Source organism: Bactrocera latifrons, unplaced genomic scaffold (assembly GCF_001853355.1).
Source record: "Bactrocera latifrons isolate USDA-ARS-PBARC rearing strain unplaced genomic scaffold, ASM185335v1 scaffold_468, whole genome shotgun sequence".
Lineage (NCBI taxonomy): Eukaryota > Metazoa > Arthropoda > Insecta > Diptera > Tephritidae > Bactrocera > Bactrocera latifrons.
In genome coordinates, this window is record NW_017537121.1 from 80,445 (window position 1) to 95,782 (window position 15,338).

The 15,338-nt window shown below is 38.7% G+C and overlaps 1 protein-coding gene and 1 pseudogene across 1 annotated transcript in view; both read right to left on the reverse strand.

The window, feature by feature from the left end:
• Positions 1 to 2,412: 2,412 nt before the first annotated feature.
• LOC108973191 (U3 small nucleolar ribonucleoprotein protein IMP4) overlaps positions 2,413 to 15,338 on the reverse strand; it is a 15,218-nt gene continuing 2,292 nt past the window's right edge. The window contains exon 2 of the mRNA XM_018940260.1: positions 2,413 to 3,166. Coding sequence (XP_018795805.1) covers positions 2,469 to 3,166 — 698 coding nt within the window. The 3' untranslated portion in view covers positions 2,413 to 2,468. The remainder of the gene's footprint in view (positions 3,167 to 15,338) is intronic.
• LOC108973192 lies at positions 8,899 to 11,662 on the reverse strand (annotated as a pseudogene).

Below are 15,338 nucleotides of genomic sequence, written 5' to 3' on the forward strand. Positions count from 1 at the left end.
TAATTCCACTCTCGAACTACTGCTCAAGGATACCACAATCAACTGGTACACCGACGGCTCGAAACCGTCGGAAGAAATAGGTGAAGGAGTCGTAGAATAACACACAAAAGCCCTCCACACCTATAGGAAGTTTTCTGAGCATATTCCAAGCATAGGTCTTTGCTCTTAGTCGGTGTGTAGATATAAATCTCCAACGCAACTATCGCAATGTCAAATGAACACATTTCACTATCAGCTGTCTAAATGCACAAGTCTGCCGTCTGACGCCATAMAATTTCAATGGTGTCAGGGCTATAATATGCCTCTGGAAACTGACGTTGAAGTTGAGCTCCGTCAGGATTAGGAAGAACCTCTTTGAACCGTTGGATACCAAGTGAGATTTCAGACAAGGGGACTCCTTTGTTATGTGACTTTTGAGGAAAAAATTTTAGCCAGAGAACTAAACAGAGAAGGTAGCACCTTCTAGAAGCATGCACATGCACAGCTGCTATGATATTGATGTCATTGGTCTCAACATTCGTGCCGTTAGCTCTGCTTCCTAAAGACTGGATAAGGAAGCAAAGCAAATGGGTATGGTGGTGAACGAGAGCAAGATAAGTAGGATAACTCTTGCCGACAGGTGCTACTTCGGACTGAGTATACAATTGAGGGTCCCAGCAATGAACTGGCGGACGAGCTCGCCCGGTCCGCAGCCTCCACCAGGATGGTAGGACCCGAACCCTTACCATGAAGGAGCTGCTCCGTAAAAAGGAAAGAGCAGGCAGGGAAGAGCACTGGCGACAAACTCATGGTATTAGACACGCCAAGCTGCTAATGGGAGGTTACAACCTGAAAAGGTTCAAAATCGTAATAAACCTCCCCAGGAGCAAACTCAGGCTGTTAGTCGCATGCTATACTTGCCACTGTAAGCTAAATAGGCATCTGCACAGCATGGGCCTATCAGCTTGCGCCAACTGCTGTTTCTGCGACAGGGAGCCTGAAACTCCGGAAAATCTGATGATCGAMTGCACAGCAGTCTGTAGACGCAGAGCTAAGGCCCTTGGAGTGTTGTTTCCGGATAGGGATCGCATTGCCTCGCTAGCGCCACGGACTTCATTAATGGGCTGGGTCAATGTCAGTAATGAGAGGGCACAATAGACCAAAGTTCGCAGTGCATTCCTCATCATTATTCATTCATTCATTCATACAATAGAGAAGTAAAGTCTCGACGAACAAAAACCAAACTCTATAAGACAATCATAATTCCCGTCCTGCTACATGGTGCATAGGCTTTGACGATGTCAACAACGGATGAGTCGACGTTGCGATGAGCTGTACGAGATATACGAGTACGACGACATTGACATAGTTCAGCGAATTAACTTTTATACGCTGGCTAGGTCATGTCGTCCGAATGGATGAAAACACTCCAGCTCTGAAAGTAGTCGTCRCAGTACCCGTCGGGGGAATCAGAGGAAGACATACGCTCCGTTCAAAACASCGGGTGGAGAAGACATTGATTCGCTTGGAACTTGCAATTGGCGCCACTTTGCGAAAAGGAGAAATAACTGACTCGCTGTTAACTCGGCTATAACAGCGTAAACGGTAAGGAGGAAGTAAAGCTGTGCAAACAATCTTACTATATTCGGAGCGGTGAGTTATGGGTAAATATTATCACCACTATTGCGAATTTTAGCAACATCATGGTGTAATTTAATTCAACTCGGGGAATTTTTATGCTGCGTTTGCGATAATAGACTCCATCCAAACTTAACCTTGGTTAGATGCAACACATGTAGTGGATGGCGCCACAGGGAGTGGATCAGAAGTTATGTGGCACTACTGTGATATAAGCCTCTACGGCAGTGTAAATTGCTCCCAGTTCGAGCATGGCGCTGTCAATCCAGTCGAGGGTGCAACATAGGAACTCTACGGTGTCAGGAAGCATGACTTCCATGATTTTAGCTAATCCTTACCATCCTAACGGGGACTAGGTACCCGCTAAAACAACTCCCAGTCTGATCAGTTAAACTCCTTCTTATCAAGAATTGGCCGGGAAATACATGTCCAACATGCTCACTTTGTATGYCCAGCAACCCTAATCATCTGACACTCTTCTTCCTACGATCCGACCAAACCGAACCTTGCCATTCGCGCGAAGATTATATAACCGTTACAGCAAAAACACCGTCGAATGACATAATGAAAAGATTATATATGGGTACCATACCAATCCATATCAATGTTAACGACACCGCCATACCAATACAAAAATATTAATAGTTGCCATAGAATCATATTTTAATATTCATAAGTTAGTCATATATAAATATATATTTTATGGATTTTTATTTAGATATTTTCTAGTGTTCCATAAATTTATAACCAAATAACCAGTATCTTGTGTTCATAATATAAAACTTTTCTTCCAAATATTTGACAATTTCATTAAATTSCATTATTAAAATGTATACATATATTTTAAAAGTTTAAGACTCATTCTGATCCCAACCATTTTCTAACGATAAAACTCTATTTTTAATTGATGTGTTCATGTAAGGTCTCAAAGTCCATTCAGTATCCGAAGCTTGAATTTCATCTAATATTCCCAATTTTATTTGGTACAACTTTAGTTGAAATCTAGGGCCAATTTCTATTAATTCCATCTCTTTATTTTCGTGCTTATATAAATGATGACGAAATGATACAAAGTCATCATGATTAGCAAAARTKATTACYCTTTTGGAATCCCCTTTCGGMGTAGGRAAAAGATGTTKTAATATATTTACTGCTCGCTGCCCAATTTTGGTTTTAAAATTGTGAAAGATTAAGTGGGGACTTTGTTCGCTCATTTTTYCAATAAAAGGTACATCATGTCTCATAACAACACTAGAAATATTAAAAAACGCGGTAGGGCCGTTTGGTAAGTGGCTTATGACTATATTATCAGGTATTCCCCGATGTTCGTGTACAATTATAATATCTGTCACGTCGTTACAACAGCATAATTTTACTAATTGCTTTAAATCATTTTTGCCCCTATTCATTCGCTGTGCATTTGGAAAAATTAGTCGTAATTCCTTTACAAACATTTTTAACCTTGCAGAAGGGTTGTGTGACGTCGTGATCATAATTTTTGGGGTGCAGCTGTTCCCATATTTGTATTCGTCATCAACTATATCAACATCTGAAATTAAATATTAATATCATAAATGAAAAAGTAATTTGCAAATATCTACCAAATTTTGTAAAATATGGATACAACTACAACTTTTCGTTGAGATGTTTTCATACATTGAGATTTGAAAAGTTGACTATCATTAGCTTTAATGTGTTACATTTTCAAGGCACTATTTGTGCAACGATCTTTTCAATATGCATACGAGTCAAGTTGACTCATTCACCGTTTAAAATAAAATTTAGTTTATATCCCAACTATGTTAAAAGTCAAAACAAAACATAAATAAACAAGTTAGGAAAAACTAAGTTCGGTTGTAACCGAACATTTAATAATCGATATCTCAATTTTATTAACATAACTCGCATAGTGACCGCTATATACGGTATAAAGACACACGAAGTTCTTTATATTAGCTACATGGGGCTAAGGGAAGTAGGTTTCAACAGTTTTGGTTCGATTTGAACAATTTTTGGCCATAAGATGTCACATTTCAAAAGCACCATTGGTGCAGTTTAATCTCGTTATATTAATTGCTTCCTGATTTGTATACTGGGAAGTAAACGAATCGATAAAAATTTAAAATCTGTAACATAGGAATGTCAGAAAAATGTTATAAAACGAATTTGAAATCGGTCGCGCTTTTCTTCTTCTTTACTGGCGTAGACACCGCTTACGCGATTATAGCCGATATCTTCTTCTCGCTACGTGGCGCCACTTGGATATTCCAAGCGAAGACAGGTCCTTCTTCACCTGATCCTTCGAACGGAGTGGAGGTCTTCCCCTTCCTCTGGTTCCCCCGGCAGGTACAGCGTCGAATACTTTCAGAGATGGAGTATTAAAATAACCAGCCAGCCTAGCCGCAGTCTTTTAATTCGCTGAACTATGTCAATATCGTCACATATCTCATACAGCTCATCGWTCCATCGAATGCGATATTCGCCGTGGCCAACGCGCAAAGGACCATAAATCTTTCGCAGAACTTTTCTCTCGAAAACTGGCAACGTCGACTCAGTAGTTGTTGTAATCGTCCAGGCCTCTGCACCATATATTAGGATGAGAATTATGAGTGACTTATTGAGTTTGGTTTTTGTTCGGCGAGAGAGTGGTTTGCTTCTAAATTGCCTACTCAGTCCGAGAAGTAGCACCTGTTAGCAAGAGTTATCCTGTGTTGGATTTCCAGGCTGACATTGTTGGTGGTGTTTACGCTGGTTCCAMGATAGACGAAATTATCTTACAACTTTTATTCTATAAATTAGTTGATATTTTGATTTTCTAGAAAAACATTTTAACTATATGCTTTAAAGACAAATTGTACAAATATCTTTATTGTAAATAATATATATATTTTTTTCTTATAAGAGAGCTTTTATGAAATAAAGGCATTCAAAGTCAAAAATAGGTCTCGCATTAATGACGCTTTCTTGATTTTTGGAAAAATTCTTTTATTTCGGTTTTAAAGTTAATATTTGGTTGCAAACCCGTTCATGTCAATCACGGCTTGACATCTGCGAGGTATYGGCTCCACTAAACTTTTGCAGATGYCCTTTTCGAATAATTCCTGGTGGAAATTTCCAACTTTATGGAGACGAACTCTTTTCTACAAAGTGTCCAAAGATTTTGATTGGATTTAGATCGAAGCTGCATGAAGGCCAATCACCATGTTTTCCTGAAACCATTGCTTTGTACCACGCACATTATTCCTCGAGTCGTTATCGTGCGGGTAAGTCCACGTTACCCGCATATTGTCATCAGCATATTTAACACCTTGTCCATCATTGATATATATTTAAACTGGTCCATGCGCCTATCGATTTTAGAAATAGGCTCAACACCTCGCTCCGACATGGCACCCAAAATCGTTATACGTCCCACACCATGTTTTAAAGGTGGCCTAGTATATTTAGGGTCCAATTGCATTGAGGATTGCGGACTTAAGTTGTGCTATCTGAAGAAACCCTATTAGTCTTACTTTTATCAGAAAATAATACTATTTTCCACTCTTTTGCTGTACAATGTCGGTATTTTGTTGCAAACTCTAAGCGGCTCCTTCGTTGCGTTCAAAGAGTAATGACTTCTTCCTTGAAACTMTTCCAAAGAGTCCTTCTTCGCATAATCGACTTTTCACGATATCTACAGATGGTGCATTTGGATTATCTTCAAAACAAAACTGCAACACGAATTTGATTTGCCGTCTTGTGARGATGAGATAACTCGATCTCCCGAAGAGTCGCTTTCCGATATCTTTTCTTTCTTGGAAGTTGTTTTGTTGTTTTATTTTGGTTGAAATATCTAACTGCATCAAAAGTCATACGTTTGGAAATATTCAGGGTATTTGCACTATCACCGTAAGATTTCCTATCGTTGTGCATCTATACAATCACAGCTCTACTCCTCATCACAAGACTTGTGCTTACTAATTTTTTATTCACTAAAATTATTTAATTCCTTATTAATAACCTAATATCACACCGCTTCCCCCAATAATTCTTCAGGCACCCAAACACATATTGCTCCAAATGACAGCTGAAGGGTTTGCCAGAGGTAAGATAATCTCTTCCCTGCGCATGAAAAACTTAAGTGTCGAAATGCCACTGGCTATTCTCCCAAAGGACAGCATTACCAAAAGCGTACACTTCATTAAGAAGTTTAGATTAACCTTGGCAGTAAAGCTGAATGGAATAATTCCACTCTCGAACTACTGCTCAAGGATACCACAATCAACTGGTACACCGACGGCTCGAAACCGTCGGAAGAAATAGGTGAAGGAGTCGTAGGATAACACACAAAAGCCCTCCACACCTATGGGAAGTTTTTTGAGCCTATTCCAGGCATAGGTCTTTGCTCTTAGTCGGTGTGTAGATATAAACCTCCAACGCAACTATCGCAATGTCAAGCGTCACATAAAGAGATCTCAGTGAACAAGCTCAAATCGCTATTGGTGCAGGCGTATATGGAATGGCTGAAAAGTCTGTCAGATCGTAAGTACCCTTATCTGGGAATCCGCTAGCAAAGGTATAGCTTGGAATGAACTGGCTTATGAGCTAGCCCGCAGGGGACTGCTTTGTTCTAGAAATTTCATATGCACTTCATATAATCGCAATCGTTTCTATATCGCTCACAATTAATAGAACCATAACCGGAACGAATCCTTTATCCGGTCAAGGACTGTCAACACGGCAGAATTCTGCGGCTACAACAACTGTTTCTATGTCGTTAATATACTCGTTCTAAAATGGGGAAATCCCAATAATTCAGCCCTATCACGCAATCCATCGTAGACTGTTTTTTCGGGAAAGTTACGAAACTGCTATCATGCAATTCAAACCGTTCCGGAAGTAAGTTCGAAATTCGTAGAGTTGCATTCACTGAATTCACTCGGAACAGAAAATTTTTAAATTTATCGGAATTTTTGTACGACAGGTTTGTGCTAACGGAGAAATAAATTAMAAAAAAAAAAATAAGTTTTAATTGAATTCAAACTATAAAATATTTTTTATCATTAAAATAATATTTAATGCGATTTCCGCAGGTCCAAAGTAATTACCACCAAGCAACAATATGCACTAATGGTTGAGTTGTTACAGCAAAAACCTGAAATGGCACAGGGGTTTACCAAGTGCCCTAAGGAAGAAGTGGCAGCTTTTTGGAACAATATGGCCCAAGAATTCAACAGTGAGCATCGGCTTACCTATTGTAGCCGACGTGGGCAATGAGACAGAGGCCGACGAATCGATGCCATCAGTGACCTGCAGTCCAGCACTGCCTAGACGTACTACTAGGCCACCGGAAACATGTACATTTACTTAAAGAACAACTTGCAATTCAAACAGAATTCCAGGAAAAGATTCTTGATAAGTTGGACGACCTTTCATTACGTATGCGACAAGTAGGCAGAGCATTGGAAATGCAAAATGATTTAAAAAAAAAGCGGAAGTGGAAGAATTTAGAAGGCACAACATAGCTATGGAGAATTTGGTAGCTGCTAAGAATTCCATTAAACAGAAAATGTTAGAGGTAGAGAAAAAAAAAATTGCAAGCCATGACAAAAAATAACTAAATTAATTAAATAAATACTTTATTAAAACTATAAATATTTTGTGTTGATATTTATTTAGGATATTATACTCGTGTAAGTGTTGCACATATAGCTTCGCTTTGGATCCGAATTATTTTGTAAACTTTCATCATTCACGCGATAGTGAATGCAAACKTTGTGTAACGCTGCCGCAACATTAACGATTTGAGATGACTTCGTAGTGAAGCTCACGAGCACCCAGAAGACATCTAAATCGATTTTTAAAAACTCCTATTGTTCTTTCAACAATATTTCTCGCTTTTGCATGTATTTTATTATATTTCTCTTCTGGGCTTCCTGAGGGAGGGGTACGGAATGGTGTCATTAACCATGGTTCTAAGGCATATCCAGCAAATATAAATATTACAAATATTAAATTTTGGGAATTTTTGTAATACTCGTATTAGTTTGCATGCATAAAAGCCAAAAGCCAAGTGTTTCGTTCACCATCGAGGTACTTTTTCTCATGGTAATAACGAGCATTGCTGGCATTCCATTTGGCGAATTCTCACCAAACTTACAATCATGGCATTGATACTAAAGTATTTTTTGTTTCTACACACAAAATCGTGCCCAGGCACGTCCGTATTTCTGAAAAAAATCCTTTTTCGCTTCACTTTTTTCAACGTTACTTAACTCGAGGTTTATTCACTGAGGGCACAAATGGGACTAAAGCAATCCCAATACTTCTTTTAAGAKRCAACAAAATGTTGACTGAGCCATAGGAATATCGAAGTCTTTAACCACTCCATGCTGATAGCCTTCTTCAGCTAAAAAGCGTAAAACCGAAGACAATCGATGAAGTAAAGATATAGATGACGATCTTGAAGAACTTGCATTCCTCTATAGAACATCGAGGACATACGTAAATGCCGCSTTATTTAAGCGATAGTTTTTAATAAACCCCTTTTTTAGAAAAATAATTTTAATAAAATTTAACAATGAATTTTTGTGGATTTTTGAACTGTACATTGTTTCGTCCACAAGGGTTGCTCTTGTCCCTCAGTGATTTTCGGTGAATTTTTAGATCACGCCGACTTCTCTCACGTTCTTCTTCAAGTAACATAAATAAAAACGTTAGCGAATACATACTTTGTTCGTAAAATCAATTTGAATATAAACGATTTCACTTTWATTAATTTTTTCTTCTACACAGCTGATTTCGAAATGTCAAAATTCAAAATTAAGTCTGGCAACAAAAGTTTCGAATTCACATGAGTTCAATGATAGCAAATTATGCATATTCGTAGCGGACATTCGTATTCGTAACTTCGCTACGATGGATTGCGTGATAGGGCTGATTTTCTGCTGGTATTGTCGCTGCCGAAGCGAATGAAATTTTAGGTGAATTTCGCTATTTCGAATTGCGAGCAGCGAGCGCATGGTAAATTCGCCACGAAGTAGCGAAAATTAATATTTGGTATAGCCACTTTCGAATTTTATAAATGAAGGCTTTGGAGATGCAAGCAGAAACACAAGAAAGCCTTGTCGGTAGGTATCCTTAAAAATATTAATTCGGTGTGCACTGAAATTTCACGATATAGCAGAAAAATTTACGAATTAAAAAAAAGAAAAATTGGCGCTATATAAAATGAAGGAAGAAAGAAAGAAGGAAGAAAATAATGAAACAATAGGCGACATTATTGAAATAAAACTAAAAGAATTGGAATTAAAAGAACTTAAATGCTCAAAATTAATTTCAGGTATTTTATTGTATGTTACATATACATATTTGTCTTCGGCGATGATCTGCTGCTGTTCCAATGAAGTTTCCTTCAAGTGGTTCCAGCGGTACTACATCAACTAAAGTTTCTTGTTCAGGATCATTTACATTATATTGTTTGTAAATATTGTGTAAAACACAACAAACATTCACAACCACAGTTGCTTTAGTAGGAGGATATCGTAGTTTACGTTYACCTAGTATACAACGAAAACGGCATTTCAGCACCCCAATTGTCCTTTCAACTACGTTCCTTCCTTTGCATGCTTTTTATTAAAATTTGATTCCACTGTTCCTGGAAAGGCGTCCATARATACTCGTGTTGTAGATAAAMAGAATCACCTAAAATATATTTAATTTGAGTATTTATGTATGTACATACACATATAAATTGTAGTTACCTAAGTAACCCAATTATGATCTCCTCTTTGATATGTTTGCTCCAGATATGTTTTTAATGAGCTATTATTCTACACAAATGAGTCGTGGCTAGATCCTCCATATCTTGCATCAACACACCGTATTACCATATCCTGATCGCACGCCTGATAAAAAATTATTCTTTTAGACGAAATAATGATAAGTAATAATTTATTTATTTGGTTGCTACTTACAATCATCGCATTTATAGTATAAAATCCTTTTCGATTTAGATATAAGTGCTTGTTTTCACATGGAGCAATAATTGCAACATGGGTTCCATAAACGCAACTTACCACATTTGGAACTCCTGCTCTGGTGAAAAATTTTCTAGTTATTCGCTTTTTCTCTTCAGTTATGTCCCTTTTAATACAGACACTGCAAAGAGTGCATTCCTATATTGGGAGCATTATAGTTGAAAATCATTTCCCACTGTTTGCCGATAGCTCCCATGAGCCAAAAATCTGAGGACGCAGAACAATTTTAACATGGGCGATATTGACGACGATAGGTTAATCGGACATTTTTCCTTTACCCTGTCTAGCACATATTACACATTAAATCTGTATATAAAAACTTATGTATGTGACGTGATATTTATTTATGCACTTTTATAGCTATAGACACTTACAATACTGATGAAAGTTCCATGGAATTATAGTGATCCCTGATGAACTGTCGCTGCCTAAGTAACCTGGTTGTTGTCCTTTCAACATAATTATCTTCAAAATATAAATCTACGTTGTTAAACATTTTTATTCAGCTTTTTAAAATCACCGTAAGTTTTCAAAACACACAATATTCAGTTTTAATACGTCAAAAATGTCAATTTCGGATGAACTCGTGTGACATTTCTCAATTATTTTAGTATGGCAACAAAAAAGTTGAGCGAATATGTTCATTCGCCAGTCACTATATGAACATGGAGAGTTTTCGCCTAAAACATTCCAGTGACAATACCAGCATTCGATTAATGTCGATAACGCCAATATAAATGCAGCATAGRCGTTTTTACTTAATTCTTTACTTTACTTACTAACCACTTTCCTTGAAGAATTTTTGAAATTGTCTCTGTTGACAAATTATTGCGCTTTTTAAGTCTTATTCAAATTGATTTGAAAGAAAATTTCTGTCAATTTAATAGAAGAAAAGAACTCGAATTTTGTCAACTAATTTCGAAACTAATGGAAACTCCTGAAAATAGTCTCCAAGCGGTCTTGCAGTGACGTTCTTCCAAAAATTCAGAGAGTTTGCGCCCCACTAGATGGTAAAAAACCCCGGCTTACTTGGTTAAGATTATATCCAGCTACTTGTCTAACCGGCTATTACTGAATGAAACGAATGAAAAAAAAAAAAATGCGGTAACGGGCGGAGTTCCCCAAGGTTAGCTGCGCCTCCCATTTCCGAAGCAGGTACAGACCATCGGATACGCGGATGATATTGGCATAAGCGCTTGGCCAACTTGAGGACCTTTGAAATCATGCGACGGCAACGATCAAAAGCTGTGCTGATCACAATTAGGAAAAAGCTCGAAGACATCAAACTAAATATCGTCTTCTATGATATCATGACCCAGAAGTCGCTGAAGTACGTAGGGGTACTGGTAGACAATAGACTTACGACAGGTCTACAAGTTTGGGCAGGCGATTAACGTCGAAAGACCGAAATAATGAGAGTCAAACAAGCCTCAATGATTGGCAAAACGATAGAATGCAGCTACAACGGAAAAATGGACGTACAGGCTAATTAAAAATGTACGAGCGAGAGTATCTACAAATATGGACATGCCGACGGGACAAATTCCTTCTGCGGCAGCAGCGGAGAAAAGTCGCTGCACATCTCTTTTTCTGCGGCGGTATGAAAGAAGAGAGCCGGTGTAACAAGTGACACCGGATAATATAGTACATAGTTTATAACTGAATCAAAACTAGTGCAGGAAAACGTAAGGAGGTGGTGYGCTATAACTTTGAAAGCTAAGCTAAGAAGAGAAGAGTGCTTAATGGAAGTTTTGTAGGGGAAAAACACGCAATGACAACAGAGTTAGGGGTTTAGGACATAGGCGTATTGGTCTCCGCTTTAGAAGCCAATACGAACAGAGTATACCGTCCGGAAAGCCTACGGTATATTCTTGATTTGGAGAACCTCCTCTATCCGAAAGTACCTATTTTATTCTCGAAATCCCGGGACAGTATGCTAAAGCTTTCCCAAAACAAATATAAAATTTTGTTAGTGACAGTTAGAGAAATTCTAGCACTTATTACATATTGCATGAAAACATGGAGTGAATTACCTTAAATATGTCGTCGCTGCTAGTTATATTCTGCCCTTTTCCTAGGAGAGCAGCTTAAAAAGATGTCATATTTTTGATTGCTTTTTAGCGATTTTTTTTCTTTAAATACGCACACAAATTTTCTATGCGGTTTAAGTCTGGGATATGTGCAGTTGTATCTATTACTTTTCAGCAGTTATATAAAATTATTACTCCATGATGCCTTCAATTAAGTGAATTGGACCAATACCACTATGTGAAAAACCACCCCATATCATAATTCGGCGCCGTCATGTTCAACGGTTTTTGTGGTAAACTTGGGATTATATTCAGAGTAAGGGGACGTCCGACAGAGTTCCTGGAGCTTGTTCTACCAAATAACTTACTTCTGGAAATCTGTTCTGCTCCAAACGCCTATGTTTAGTCAAATTTAGTTCGTCAGGGATGCTCTTGGCTGAAGCAAAAGGATTATTTTGCAGTAGTACATATTCCGATAGTCTGCAGTAAATGCTTTGCGCTGTCATCCACGAGTTTCACTTTTGTTTGTATAAGTTAAGGCATGTGCTACCATTTGAGGAGAGCATTTTACGATTTCTTGGATTTCTTTATAAGTTTTTCTTAGTTTTCTCAATATTTTTGAACGAATCCCACTTTTCCTCTGTACAATGATTTCCTCTGCCCACTGTAGAAAGCCTCAATGATTAAATAAAATAATAACTAATTAAAATTTTTGCTAGATTATACTTACTTTTCTAATTTTGTAAATATTTTGTGAATATATTTTAGCAAAGTAGAACAGCGAACATCGTAACCCTGGTCCATCCAACACCGTTAAGTTAAATATGGAATAAAAGTGATTTTTGGACTATTTAATACAAAACATATCTGTAGAACCGAATTAGTGAAGTCTAACTTTAATTAGTTGAACTTCAAATGCAAAAACCAAAAGTGACTGGCAGTTGTACAGAAGTGGTCAAAAGTATTTATCCAACACATTTACATACTCCACAGAAAGCGTGTGCTCTTGTTGTTATGGTTGTTGCTGTGTCAAAAAACTATAAACTTATAAACCTTGATCTATGCGCTGGTGAAGTCCATTTGACAAAGATAATGGTACGGTATGTTAGTCAAAAGTATTTACACAAATTTTTAGTGCGTCAAAAGTATTTACATATTGCGAATAATCACTTGAATTTGGTTTGAGTGAAAGCCTATTGTGCTCATTCATACCTATTGTGCTCATTCATACCTATTGTGCTCGTACTAAGATAGATTATTAATGAGGTAATGCATCGCGACCTAGGATCTATTGTGCCCTCTCCTATATCACATGTCTTCCCAAAGTTCCAGCAGCCTGAATATTTACAGGAGTTTGGCGGGCGCTACTGAAGTCTCCCTGCTAATGTATATGGAACTCAAAGCCTTAAGCCTTTTTCTGCAGATTGCTGTCTGCCAGAATTAGGTGTGCTGGTGTTTCCTGTTCCAGGTCGCAGAACCGGCAGTTAGCATAGGAATTTGTCACGGGGGAGGTTAATTAGTTCTTTGAACTTGGAAGGCCTACGCTTTGCAGCAGGGTTGCTCCGTATCCACCTGACTCGTGCTGGCATTAAGTCCAACCCGGGCCCGGAGGAATTCTTCTGCTGCGTTTGCGCGAAAAGGCTCCATCCAAACTCCACCTCGGTCAGTTGCAACACATGTAATGGATGGAGCCATCTTAAGACCTTCTCAGACCTTAAGACCCATAGGGAGTGGACCACACGTTACGTGGCCCCTTGTTGCCTACGCAATACTGCGACGCTAGCCTCTACGGCTGTGCAACCAGCACATAATACGCGCGCTGTGCCGCAACCCACCTCGAGTGGCCAACAGAGGACCTCCACGGTCCCCCGGAGCTCAACTAGGCAACACAGCTCCCAATCTTGTCAATTGCTAGCAGTGGTTTGATAAATAGCATAACTTGGCGACCTATGCTAACTCTCGCATCAGATCATCTGCCCATGATTATCTCGATCGAGAAGCCTCCCGATTCCGTTTCTGTGGACAACCGTACCTACATTAACTTTAAAAAAGCTAATTGGGTCGGCTTCACAGAATTTACCGAGAGCAACTTCAATGCTCTACCTATTCCTACGGACGTATGCGTCGGCGAACGTCAACTCCGCAAGGTGATCGCAACAGCTACCGCTCGCTTCATCCCGGCTGAAAGAATAGCGGAAATCCGCCCCAATTGCCCAGCCGAAGCAGCCGTCCTGCAACCTCTCCACCGGTGTGAGTAAGCTTTGGGCTACTGTCAAAGCTTTGTCTAATCCGATGAGACATGACGACCGAGTTGAAGTGCATTCAACGATCATGCATTCCGTCATAAACGCTCAGATAGGTCGTGGCCTCAACCAGAAACCACCCCGTTAGAGAAGGATCCTCGTAGCGTTGGACTTGTCAAAACCTTTTGACAGTCAACCACACAACGCTACTGCAGAACATCGAAAAAACTAGGCTTCCTCCAGGGCTAAAGAGGTAGACCATGAATTATCTGAGCGGTCGTCAGTCATCCGCACTATTTCGAGRTGGAACATCCAAATTGAGAATAATTAAACAGGGTGTTCCACAGGGTGGTGTCCTCTTCCTGCAACTGTTTAACTTCTACATCTCGAAACTCCCGCAACCACCAGAGGGGGTTTTCATAACCTCGTACGCAGATGACTGCACGATATTGACGTCGGGCAATGGAATCGATGGCATGTCTTCGAAGGTAAGCAACTACATCTCCGATCTTTCTCGTTTCGTCACTGCACGGAACCTCACACTTTCCCCCACCAAATCCACAGCGACTATATTTACGAACTGGACGAAGGAGTATAGATTTAAGCTTAATATTGCAGTCGATGGCGTCAAAACTAAGACTGTCAATAACCCTAAGATTTTAGGCGTAACCTTCGATAGTCTATGCTCCTTCTCTCCCCAAAAAGCTGCTAAAAGTGTTAATGTGGATTTATTTAAAAGTTTATAGTTTAATTTAATTAATTTGAAGAAAAAAATTTTAATAAAGTGTGTTTAATGCGGTGAAATAGCTTCTCGAAATGTTCGAATTTTGGGAATTTTTTAACTTTAAGGTCGAATATCTCCTAAACTAAGCGTTTGCGGTACATATAACCCTATATATCTCTTAATCAGGAGAGGTCCTCCTTCCAACGGTATCTTCAAATCGCGGCGCTAAAGAAATCGGAATTGTGCTCATAAGTCAGCGGCAACTATATTTACAGTGTGCACTTTTTCTATATTATCACTATCCTTCTACATTTCATTGAAAGGTTCACTTAACTTTGTGTTTATATATTATGCGTTAGAAGTACTTCTCTGAATGACTAAAGTTTTTTAAAATTTAAAACGTAATTGCTGATTTAAGCTATATACTACCCAACGATTACCCTCTTCCCCCCCCAACCGACGCGAGGGGCGCAATCCGCGAACGAGCGGAATTAGCCTAGTCATAAAAGGCAAGTTTTAAGCGTTGCGATCTTAAGCTGCTCAGCTACAGAAACAAAAATTTCAACAGCCAAAACTAAGAATTAGATTAAAGTTTATAATTTTTAAATGTTACTTGTTAAGAGTAGATAAAATAATTTTTTTTAATGGTAAAGAGTGAATTTGTTAGATCAAATGTGCTGGAATGAGAATTGAAATCGTGACATAT